The sequence below is a fragment of the Heterocephalus glaber genome, unplaced genomic scaffold, assembly GCF_053883595.1.
Source record: "Heterocephalus glaber isolate CG9 unplaced genomic scaffold, H.glaber_assembly_v1.0 deba00001538, whole genome shotgun sequence".
NCBI lineage: Eukaryota > Metazoa > Chordata > Mammalia > Rodentia > Bathyergidae > Heterocephalus > Heterocephalus glaber.
Window position 1 is genome coordinate 21,286,281 of NW_028258333.1, and position 12,493 is coordinate 21,298,773.

The window sequence follows — 12,493 nt, forward strand, 5'->3', positions numbered from 1 at the left end:
CCTCGGGGACACCATGGAATAGAGAAGCAGAGAGAGGTCATTGGGAAAGACCTGAAAACCTTGAGCGGGCTTTAGAAATTAGCCTGAGCATAGGCAGTGGGATGACAGCATTCTAAAGAGGTGACTTCTAATGTTTTTTATTGTGATTCTCCAGTAAGATAAGTGTTTATATCAAGGCCAAGTATACAAAAGTTTCATAAGACATTTAACTTTAATAAGTGTATTGTGTCTGATGTTTTATATTTTTTCTCTTTCATTTTTTCATATATATCTGATTAATGCATTAATAGGTTGAAAAGGTGACCATTGTAGGTGGTATGTGTCCTTTGTGGGGAGCACTAATTACAGGAGAGGATTTTCACAGGAACTGGTGAGGGGTGATGGTGGTTTTTAGATAATTTCCTTGATTCTGGGATATGATGAAGGTATTTGAAATGTTATAACAAAATTGCCAATTTCATCTTTATCTACCCAACCCTACCTTTGGCCAGTAGATCGACCAAGATGATTTCTTGAGATTTTTTTCAATGCTTGATTTCAGTTTAGTACCTCTCAGCAGAGGGATGGGTGTGGAGAAGAGGAATTTGCTTCTGGATTTTCAAGACCAATGGCCTTGAGAACACTTCTTAAATACCATGGGGCTTTTGGTATGGAATATCTCACTGTATGGAATAGGGAGAGGATGTCAGGAATAGTTCCACGAGCAAGTTCAGGAGAGAAAAATTGATGGCACCTGGATATCCATGCTTCTGGAAGGACTGTGATATGGCCAGTTGTGCATATCAGAGCCAACTGCATGTGTAACCAGTGGCATGGTCCAGGATTACAGACCTCTGGCAGCATAGCTTCACTCACTGCTAGTGCTGGCCAGAAGTCTAAGAAATGGCCTTTCAACCTGGAAGACACTGTTCAAAATCCAATTCCTGGATCAGAGGTCTAAATGGGACATTTATTGACTTCCACTTTGAGTGTACTTGTGACAATTTTAACTAAAATGCCTACCTTCTTTGCATCTTTCTCAGCTAATGATCTACCTTCCCTTCTCTTCTTCAGTTTTGCCTGCGCCTTTTTCAGTTTGTTTTGAACTGTTCAAACTCTAAGGCCCCCATTGTATTGTGCACCTATCTTTTTCTCTCTTGCTGCTCACCATGAGCCTTCTCTTCAGCACTTACAGGTTGAGAGGTGTTGTGGATTATTCATTTAATATTTGCTTGTGAGAAACTTGTGAGAAATGTTCTTTTTACCTGGTCTGCTCCAAGAGAAAAGTAGTTTCCAACCTTCTTGCAGGGAAGACTATAGATTAAAAAAAAAAACAAAAAACAGGGATTTCAGACCCTTAAAGAATGTGCCATTGATCTTCCTCTTTGAAGAGCAAGGGAGGGAAACTTTTCTGCTATGTCCTGTAGAGATTGAACTCCCTAAAGATCCACATGGAACTGATTTTTTAAAAAATCCTGCAATCAGATTTTTTCTCTACTTAAGAGTGAGTGCCTTAGCACCACTAAAGAGGAAAATCCTTTCATGTGGTCTCTGTTGCCTAAGTGCTTTCAGTCCTGTCTGCTAAGATTTAATATCCTTTTGATCTTTTCAATCCTTAATCCAGTTTTAATTTGGTCAGTTTAGATTAGAAAAGGATTTTAAAAGACAATACTTTTTCCCTTTTAGGAGAATATAGGTAGCAATAAAAAATGTCCCTAAAGATTGGCAAATGTACCCTCAGGGGCAGCACCACTCCTGATTGAGGATCAGTGGCTCTGTAGGTACAATATTAGACAGTGGTTTAGATCTAGAATGTCCCCTAGAGGCCTCCTGGGACATTCTGATGCCCAGAGGTAGGGCATTTGGAAGGTGATTGGATCATGGGGCCAGCACAGTTGAATTAGGAGTTGGGGCTTGGTTAGAGTCGAGTCACTGGAAGCATGATATGGAAGGGTGTATCTCCCTCCCTGCTTCTTCCCTTCACTCTCTGCTTCCTGGCCACTGTGATATGAGCAGCTTTCCCCCATGGCAGGCCCTTCTATTGTGCCTTGTCTGTATATAAGTGTTCCCACCGTGGACTGAAACTGTGAGCCAAAATAAATCTCTCCTTCTTTAAGCTGTGAGTGTAGAGCATTTTATCCCAGCAACAGGAAAAGTGGATAAGACACACAGATAGTACTATTTTAGAATAATCTCTAACAAAACTCAGTTTGAGAAATTTTATGGAAAAGTCTGAGCTTTGGAGGAATCATACTGGGCATCCAATCCAAAGCCTTGGGAAACTGAGGCACGGAGAGGTTATGGGTGGCTTAAAGTCATACAGAATCAGTCTAGAGTTCTGAACTTCAAGTTCATCAATCCTAGAGGGCAAAGTGCTGATTTTCCCTCCAACCTTCTCCTTCTTACTATGTTCTTGCACGCAGTGCAGTGGCCGTGGAGGAGGAGGGAGTACTGAGTAATGCAAATGTTCCCGTCCTGAGACTCAGAGAAGCCGATTCTGGGCACCTCTACTTTACCCTTTCATGACCCAAGGCTTTCTCTAAAGCCCTTTTTCTAGGCTAGGGTTGGAACATGACTAGGGCCCACCTTTGCTGTGTGGGAAGATGGAGTTGCAGTGGGTCAACTGGTTCCATCAGCACAGAAATTGAGAACACACTTCTGGGGCTGGGGAAGGCTGTAATCTTGTGAAATCCCTACTTTGCAGTTTTTCAATCTTGAATATCCCTCTCTCTGCTTTCTCATAGTCAACTGTAGCACTCCCATGATCCATTTCGTGTGAAATGGCTGGAAGGAAAGAGGGAGCTCTGGAGACCTGTGCACCAAGCCTTTGGAATGAGAAGAGGTGTCTCTCGCAGGTTAATGGTGTCCTAGGGAGAAAGAGCCAGAATGTAGGCATAGCTCAGGGTCTGCTGCAGAGGAGACAGGAGCACAGCCTGGGCCTGTGGAGTTCTGGAGTGGCTTTGCTGTACCCAGCATCTTTTCTTCCTCCTCTCTCCCATCTTTAGTCCTATATGCTTTCTGTACCTCCCAGGTCCTCAATCCCTGATTCTATTTTCTCATCTTCCGGTCCACAAACTTCAGTGGCTCACTTTTGCCTTTTCACATTTGAAATGCCTTGGTCTTGTGGTCAAGTCTCCTTTCCTCCTATGTAGAGATCATCTGCTTCTCTTCTAAGAGTGAAAGCTGGTTTTTGTGTATATGAAAGCTTTACAGTTACTGTGGTTTGCAGAATTATTCTGTGGGGTTGGGAGATGATGGTGGTTAAGGTTTTGTTCAAAGCTGTTTGATGTTTAAAAAGTTTAAAAGTTCTTAGGAAGAACCTCTGTCTCTGGCTATACTTTGTTGAGTGCATAGCCTGGACAACTACTTAAAATCCACATCCAGCTCAAAAATCAGGGCCCAAGAAGCAAGCCAGAAAAAGTGCCTGTAAAAGCAGCAGAAGAATTATGTGTATTTAAACTTCTGGGTAATCTTGAACTGTTGGTCAGTTTGGTTCTGTAACACAGGGCACTTGAGTGAGCTATAGACCAGGTCAAAGATCAGTGTTCTCAGGAGCCAGCTGTCAAGTTTAGCAAGAAACTAGCTAATGTGTAAACTGGCCTCGAGGTCTTTCTAAGCTGCTTCATCTTCCCAAGCATAGTTAAAAGGAGTGATTTTTATCTCAGAGTTGGGTGACAACGGATATTTCAATGAACTGTTGATGTTTTCTTTTGGGAAACCAACCTTCTTGGGTATTCCCATGGTGAAGGGGAAGGTACTTTAAAACTGCCCATTTGTGGCGTGTTTTGATTTAATCTGGGAGGGCTGAGGTCCTGCCAGTCAGCATGGCCTGGCCAGTGTTGTTCACCGTCTGCCTCTCCCCTCTGCCCCACAGACCAATGAGTGGAACAAGAATGATGACCGCCTGCTGCAGGCCGTGGAGAATGGCGATGTGGAAAAGGTGGCCTCGCTGCTGGGCAAGAAGGGGGCCAGCGCCACCAAGCAGGACAGCGAGGGCAAGACCGCGTAAGCTGCAAGCCCTGCTTCCTCTGTCTTCTCCTTCTGGGTTCTTAGAGTGTTTTCTGGAATCCTTAACATCCATTGGGGAGTTTTTCAAGTGCTTTATGGGGTCTTTGTGAAATTACAGGTGCTTCTCCTCCCACTACCATGTTCAAATGTGCATGAGGATGTTTTAATTTGGTTCCTGTCCTTTCCAATTCCAAATTCCACATTGAGCTTTTACCTGAGTGGCTCTATTTGTTCTCAGATATGACCAAAGATTTCACCAGAGAACAACAAGCACCAAGATTACAGCCAGTCTGATAATTGGGAAATGAATTCTATCCTAGATAAGAAACAGCATAAGGGCCTGGGATTTAGCTCAGTGGCGCCACACCTGCCTTGCAAGCACAAGGTCCTGAGTTTGATCCCTGGTACCACGGGGGAAAAAAAGAAACAGCATAAAAGAGAAAAACATTTTTTTTCCATTACCCTCAAGCCTTACTATTATAATGTATTTAACCACCTTCTTTAACATTGATAGGTAATTACACGAGGACTGTAATATGATTTTGCTTCATGGTTTGTCATACATAATACTCTTATCATAATTAAAACTATATATGTGCATATTTGTGTGTGTGTGTGTGTGTGTGTGTGTGTGTGTGTATTTAGGTGTCTGTGTCCATCCTTACCCTGGAAGTATTATAGAGCAGCGTTTCCCAACCCCTGGCCCCTGGACTGGTACAGGTACATAGCCTGTTAGGAACTTGCCATACAGCAGGAGGTGAGCGATGGGTGTGCAAATGAAACGTCACCTGTATTTACAGCTGCTCCCCATCTCTCCCATTACCACCTGAGTTTCACCTCCTGCCAGATCACAGCATTGGATTCTCATAGGACTATGAACCCTACCTGATAAAGCCTCCCCTGTGCGTGTCAGGGATCTTGGTTCTAGGCTCCTTTGAATCATCCTGAAACTGTAACTCCCCTCCTAGTGTGTGGAAAAATTGTCTTCCGTTGAAGTGGTCCCTGGTGTTAAACATGTTGGCGATCTCTGTTATAAAGAGATCAGTGACTTTGGAGCCAGGTAGACTGTTCATGTAGACCTTACCACTTATGAGTTGTATAACTCTTGGCCCTCATTTTCTTTTGTTTTGTTTTGTTTTGCTTTTGTACCAGGGTTCGAACTTGGGACCTTGTGTTTGCGAGGCAGGCGGTGGAACCACTGAACTAAATCCCTAGCCCAAACCTCACTTTCTTTACTGGCAGACAGAGATGATATTATTTCATTGCTAGGGTAGTTGTGTGTAACAAACAAGATACTGACAGAGGTTGACTCTCCCCAGAAACAGGCTGTGAGACAAGGATTTGAGTACCAATATTTCTGTTACCAGAGATCCTAGAGAGCACGGGGAAGACAGAAGCCTATATGTAGGATTTGTATTGACTGCTTCCTACCATGGGCAACTGGGGTGACTTACTGATGAGGGCTTCAGGGAATCTGTTAGACTTAGAGCAGGAGCTGAAGAACTGTGATTGGTGTGTCATTTAAGCATTGTCCATTGGTTACTCCCACACTACAAAGACAGAATTGAGTGGTTACAACAGAGACCACATGGCTCACAAAGCCCAAAACACAGGGCCGAGGATGTTGCTTAGTGGTGCCGCTCCTGCCTGGCAAGTGCAAGGTCCTGAGTTTAATCCCAAGTACCTCCCCAAAAAGCCTAAAATATTTGTTACTTGGGCCTTTACATAAAACCTTTGCTTTGCTTAAGTTTAGAGCATGTTTCAGAGTCATCCTACCCAGAGAGTAAGGAAAGTGAGGTACTGGGACTCCTGCTCCTCAGAGGTTGAGTGCTGCTCTTGGGGGCCTCAGTACTCATGGCCACAAAAGGTCCCAGAGGATTTGCAGCACATAACGTTTTAGTTACTATAGTGAAAGAGCTGGCACAGTTCCCAGCTCACAGGAGGAAGTTGATAAAGCCAGTTCCCTTCTCTTCTCATCCTAGGTTAGTGGTTCTTGATCCTGGGAGCATGTGCATTACAATTATGTAGGGTCCTTAAGAAATACTGATGCCTAGATGATATCAGAGTCTTCATGATGTTTGGAATTGCTTGTTCTAGGGAAAGGCCCCATAATCATATTCTTTGGTCTGGAGATTTTTGGTCTACTTTGTGTACCACTGTGTAGCCTTCTTACTACCTATTTGCCCCCAGTCTAGCTTTGCAGGTGTCCATAGAAGACAACCATTTACAGTCACCCCAGGGAAAGAGAAAATATAGGAAGTGTTTACAATAGTTTTGTAGAGGATAATACTACAAGAAGATAGAAAATTTAGATGAGCAGCTTAGCCACACTTGTGACCACCTTAACAAATGTGTACTTTTTATACATATTTATTTTTCCCTTCCCTCTACCCTCAGTTTACTTTTCCAGCATCAGATTTATTACTTATCTTATAAGACTTTATAAAGTTCATTATCATATTTACAGATTAAAAACCAGACTAATAGGCCAAAGAACATATAAAACATGTAAGACAATTATACTAAGTCAAGGTACACTTTTAGATACATTGTCCATGCTGGATTATAATATTTTCCCCTCTTTATTTTTTCCTGTTATCTATCTAAGTTATCTTTTATAAGTTTTTCATATAAGAAAAACCATGTGGTATTTAAGCTTGTATGTCTGAACATTTATTATGTGAAGAATAGATGGGTAGACTACTGTTTTCTGTTCTCTCTTGTTTATTGTGGTAAAATTCACATAACATAAAATTTACCACTTTAATGATTTTTTTAAAGTTTTTAATTCAGTGGCATTAAGTACATTCATAATGTGGTTACGAGCATTATTACTGTATAGTTCCAGATCTTTGCAGTCACCCCAAAAAGGAAACCATTAGGCAGTCCCCCTCAGCCTGGTGTTATGGTTTGTGTCTAGATTTCCCCTTATAGCCTCATGTGGTCATAGGCTATTTTGGAGGTTGCTGAATGTAGAGTGTATGATGCTGGGATTAAGGGCATGTGAGTGATGGGTTTAGTACCGCCCTAATCCTGGTAGTCTGAATAAGGTAAAAAGGGCAGGAAGAAGCTGTTAAGGTCTTTTATTGCCTTTGCTACCTTGTGTGCGCCATGTTGTTTCTCTTCTGCGATGGCTGTTTTCCATCCCTGCCTTGGAGCCAGCCAATTATGCATTGAAACTTCTATGAACTGTAAGCCAAATAAACTTGTCCCCCTTTTAACTTTGGATGTCAGGTATTTTATCTCAGCAATGAATAAAGTAACTAACACACCTGGCATCCACTAATCTGCTTTCTATCTCTGTGGATTTGCCTATTCTGGATATTTTGTGTAAATGGAATCATAAAATATTGGCCTTTTGTTTCTGGCTTCTTTTTCTTAGTGTGTTTTTTGGGTCCATCCACATTGTAGCATGTGCCAATATTCATTCTGCTTTATGGATGCTAAAAATGCACGTGGTCACATAGGAATCACCACCTCCATCTTTCAGATACTACATCAAAGGTCCACGTATCACAGCTGTCCATGAGCTCACTCTAGAAACAGCTCTCACACTTCTGTTTGTGCACTTGCAAGTCAGCTATTTTTTTCTTCCGTGACACATATGTGGAAAGTTAAAGAGACCTAATGAAAAAGGAAGAAAGGAGGAAATTATTTTTCCAGTATAGTATTTTTCCATAAGTAGTCATCTGTCAACACTTAATTTTTCTGCTTGAGATATTCCTTTTGAAGATGAAAGTTATTAACTAGTAACTGTAAAAATTGAACTTTTAAAAGTACCTCAGAATTCAGTCTGTCCTGGGTTTATATTTTGATTCAAATACAATGGTCTGAGTATTCAGAATGAGGGGGTGGTATGGGGCTGGAAACCATATTCCTTATCCCTTCAGGATCAAAAAAAATGCAAAATTGAGGATTCTATTGTAAATGAGCCCCAAGTGGTATTGCTCCCTTGGCCGAAGCCTTCTTGCCTTTGAAAGTCTACACTTTGGCTCTGAGGTTTAGCTTAATTGGTGCATCCTTGCCTGAGAGCACATTTAAGGGTTTTGCCTAAGCTGTAGAGACTTTTCCGTTGTTCCTGTACTTCCCCGGTACCTTTGGCTTGGTAGCACAAGAACTGATCATGTCCCGGAAGTAGCTATATAGCTATGATAGAGCAGTGCTGGCCTTCAGCCCCTCTGTTAGAACTCTTAGCTAGACCAGCTCCCTGAGGGTGCATAGGTGGCATTTGTTTGTGAACACAAAAGAGATGTTTTTCCATTACTCTCTAAAGAAAATTAGGTCCTTCACAGTGGTTACCCTCATTTTCTGCTTACTCCTTAAAAGAAATGACCCTTCATTTTATATAGTTCCATATCAAAATTAGGCTGGAGGCCTATTTTCTGTAGAGTTTCTGTGCTAAGCCATTTTGTACCTCAGCTGGGCATCCACAGTTGCCTGTCAGCATTGTTCCTGTGGCCCTACCCTGGCCTAAACATTTTCTGCCCTATTTTCTTCCTTCTTCCAGAAGTGGGGTGCCTGTTTCTGTTTGTTGTCAGGTAAGAATGGCCACACATTGGCCCAGGATCTATGTTCAGTTGTATTCTATGGTATTGAAAGAACAGGAACACTTGCAAGCATAAGGTCCTGAGTTCGATCCCTGGTACCCCCCCCCAAAAAAAAAAGAAAGGAAGGAAGGAAAGAAAAAAAGAAAGAAAGAAAGAAAGAAAGAAAGAAAGAAAGAAAGAAAGAAAGAAAGAAAAGGAACAACAGCTCTTCACTTAAGAAATGCCTTTGTTCCCAGATTCAAATCTCAAAAGAAAAAACAGAGTGGCTACTTGAGGACAAGGGTCATATAACACGTCATATATATGTATGTTTTTGGGGGGATATTTATGGAAGTGACTTTTCAGTGTGGCTCTTTTTTTTGGTACCGGGGATCAAACTTGGGTCCTTGCACTTGCACAGGAGGCGACAAAACCACTGAGCTAAATCCCCGGCCCTTCAGTGTGGCTCTTACGGAGAAAACACTCACTTCTGCTGATGGGTAAATTACCTAGGAGTAAATTAACTGGGTACTCAGAGGGAAAGAACTATTCTTTCAGGGGGGAAAGAACTATTCTGATGAATGTCACAATCTGCACCCCAGCTTTTCTAGCAGTTTAGAGAAACTTTCAGTCTACTACCTACAGAAGTCTCAAGAATGAGGCAGCAAAGGCAGCCACCTCTCACACATCCTCCCGAAGCCTAAGGTCAATAACCAGATGGGTAGTTTGGTAATTCCTTAGGCTTTTCATTTTCTTCCTGGAATATTTTCTTTCAGAGAAAAGATATGAAAACATGTTAGAAATGTTTCTTTCCCTAACAGTGATGAAAGAGAGGTTAATAAAAAAAAGTAAAAATCAAATGACTGGCATTTGTTTAGGAAAGAGTAAAAAGAAGGTGATGTCTTGGTCAGAAGAGAATAAAATAGAGTAGAGCAGAGTTATAGCTCCAGACTGTGTTTATGGAGGGGGCTTGGCTTGCCTCTGCCCCATCTGGTCTCTTTCCATGGGAGATGGTGAGGATGTCAGTGCCCCGAAACCTCTTACGTAGAAAAGACTAATTGTTTCAAGATGGTTTCCCCTACATTTGGATGTGCCTTTAATTAAAGTTATGTGTGTTTGTCTTCGGAACAGCCAGACTAAATAAAATCACTGCTGGGACTGTAATATTTGAACAAATACCTACTAGGACCAGGACATGTGTTGGATAGGCCTTATGTGCATTCATGCAGTTCACATATCAGAAACCTGGTCTTTTTGGCTCTGAAAACAAGGACTTGTAAAAGTATTTTTAGATGATTCTGTGGGACTTTTAAACACTGTGTAAAGTGGGGGAGGTACTCCTTGAACTCTGCAAATCAGTATAATAAAAGGCTTCTGTGTTTGGTGGCTTGTGCATTCTGCCTTCTTGTGTTCTTAGAATAGGGATGTATTCCATACTAGATATCAGCAGGGCAGACTTGGAAATCAAGTCATGGCACCTAATCAGATTTCTCTAGTTCTTCTCACAAATGGCTGCCAAACTAATTTGTGTGGAACCATTACATAATAATGGTAGCTCCATCCCCCTTGCAAAATCATCCTGTGTCTTTCATTTAGACCCACTGATATTTGACAGAATGATAAATTATACAGTACAATTGCTATATCCCCTGTGCTTTGGGACACGTAAGTTTTTGAAGGTAACATAAACCTTGTTCATACCTTGCAAATACCATATGCCCAAATGTTTGTGCTTCATAATCTACTGGTTGGTAAGTACTTCTGTCTTAAATGTTCCAAACTGTAATATAAGCAGATACAAAGAAGGAGGAATTGTGGTCCTTATCTGCAGGATGCATAGCATTCAGCTAGAAAGGCAAGACTAGTGAAAATGTTGAATAATTCAAGGTTAACTTACAAATACTGACATAAGGTGTCTAGGACCTAAGTGCTGGTAGGACACTAGAACAGCTAAGAAATGCTTCCTACCCAAGGTATGATGTGATGGGGCTTGAAGAATGAAGGAATCAGTAGGACTTGGATGGGCTTGGGGCAAGAAGAGAGTGTAGGTGCAGATAACAGGATGAATAGAGGCCAACCCCCATTGAAAAGAAAAACAGTAATACTATGGCCATTGTTCCTTCCCTTCTCTAAGAGCTTATCTTAGCCAACTGCAGGACTCCATCTGAAACTGCATCATTGGTTCTCAACTTGACTTTCACTAGAATCATCTTGAGCAATTTTGGAAAAGACTATGTTCTACCCGCAGAGATTCCAGGTTGAATTGGTGTAGAGTACAATCTGGGCAGAGGGCTTGTTGAACACAGAGCCTGTGATTTTAATGGTCAGTCCACACTGAAAACCATGGAGCAGCACACTCCACAGTGAGAGCTCTGTTTCCTATCCCAGGCTCCCTACATTGCCATAGATTACAGGTGGGCTGAAGACAGTTTCTAGAGCCCAGAATAATTGTTTTCTAGCATGCACACACATAAACATATACAAACACTTGTGTATATAATGTTTGTGGGCAAAACAAAATTTAAAGGAAAGGTAGATTTTTGTCTTAAAATAAATTATGTTAAGGTAGCATAATTCCTGAGGTTTTAAAAGGGAAACCAGGTTATACGTGAAAGCCGAACATGTGTTGTTGCAAAATTGTGCTGTAGAAGGAAGCATATAACCACAGTAGGGGTGACAGTTGATGAGAAGGGATAAGGAAATCAGTAACTACATTGATGATAACATTCATAGAATCACAGGGTTTTTATTTTAAAGTTGCTTTCAAAGTTGGAGTAAGTCTATTGAGAATGAAGGATTTTCAACACTTACATGGGTAATTGTTGCTCAGGGTTGAAGCTCTCTGGCTTGCTCCTCCCCCTGGCCATCTGGTGGTGCCTGCCACCAACTGGACCTGCCCCAATGCAAAGGTCACGAGAGCCTGGGAAATGTGGTTGACTGTGATAGAGAGAGCAGAGCAGGAGGCTGGGTTTGGCTCTCAGAGCACACAGGCAGTGACCTGCCCTCAATCACTTGCATGCGTGGGCATGCTGGAGCAGGCAGTTCTCATGCTGAGCAGCAACCGGGAGGTTCAGGGGTCGAGTCCAGTAGGATCACTAGCATGCTCCAAGCCCTCTTGTTTTTTCACCTTAGCTCTTATCTTCCAAATGGCCACCACCACCCATACCACTGAGTTTTGTGTATCATGCAGGACCCTGTTTTACCACCTCTTTCATGAACTCTTTGCTAACTTCCAAAGTGGGTGATCCATTTCCACCACCTCTCTGAGCCACCTAAGAAAGGAGGAGTCTTAGTTACCTAAGTGTTTATCTCTTATCAAGGTTATCCCTCCCTTCTTCCTTCTCTCCCTCCCTCCTCCCCCCTCCTCCTTTCTTTCTGTATTAAGAATTGAACCCAGGGCCTGATGTACACTAGGCCAGTGCTATACCACTGAACTACACTCCCCAGCTTTCCAACTAACCTTTCTTTTTTTTTTTTGGTACCGGGGATCGAACTCTGGTCCTTGTGCTTGCGCAGCAGGCAGTGAAACCGCTGAGCTAAATCCCCAGCCCTACCTTCCTTAATTAATAAGCAAAGAATTGTTTCTTATCATACTGGCTTTTACTGGTGTCAGCAATTCAACAGTTCATCTGTTCACTCCTTTCAGAGATTTTGTTACTTTCTCTTACATGTGTATTTTTCATCTGATGCTCTCAGCCACTCTGAGGTAAATTTATGAAGAAGGAAGTGTGGCTCAGAAAGGGTCAGGAATTAATACAAATCACCTGTTCTAAGTTCTAGGAGTGGGAGTGTAGGGGTGTATCCTTGAATGCAACATACAAGTCATTTGTCCTAATGGAAATTTCAAAACGCCTAAGTGCTATTTCCAGAGCACAATTATAAAATTAAACAGTCCTGAAAGAAAAAAGCTAATGGTCAAGTTAAATGTAGGATTTCTTAGCCATTGTATACATAATCTTTCATCTCTTCTCTCTACTTAC

At 41.9% G+C, this 12,493-nt stretch overlaps 1 protein-coding gene and 1 long non-coding RNA gene across 6 annotated transcripts in view; one reads left to right on the forward strand and one right to left on the reverse strand.

The window, feature by feature from the left end:
• Rai14 (retinoic acid induced 14) overlaps positions 1–12,493 on the forward strand; it is a 150,522-nt gene that overhangs the window by 94,642 nt on the left and 43,387 nt on the right. For 3 of the 5 annotated variants that reach the window (XM_087189281.1, XM_004848645.4, XM_087189280.1), the window contains exon 3: positions 3,854–3,984. In XM_087189281.1, coding sequence (XP_087045407.1) covers positions 3,854–3,984 — 131 coding nt within the window. Of the gene's footprint in view, positions 1–3,577; positions 3,734–3,853; positions 3,985–12,493 lie in introns of those variants that run through there. The other 2 variants (XM_004848644.4, XM_004848646.4) reach the window with 1 other exon arrangement.
• The window catches only part of LOC106009737 (uncharacterized), a 58,680-nt gene continuing 52,528 nt past the window's right edge, over positions 6,342–12,493 (reverse strand). Inside the window, exon 3 of the long non-coding RNA XR_015442216.1 lies at positions 6,342–11,785. This is a non-coding gene — a long non-coding RNA (uncharacterized LOC106009737). The remainder of the gene's footprint in view (positions 11,786–12,493) is intronic.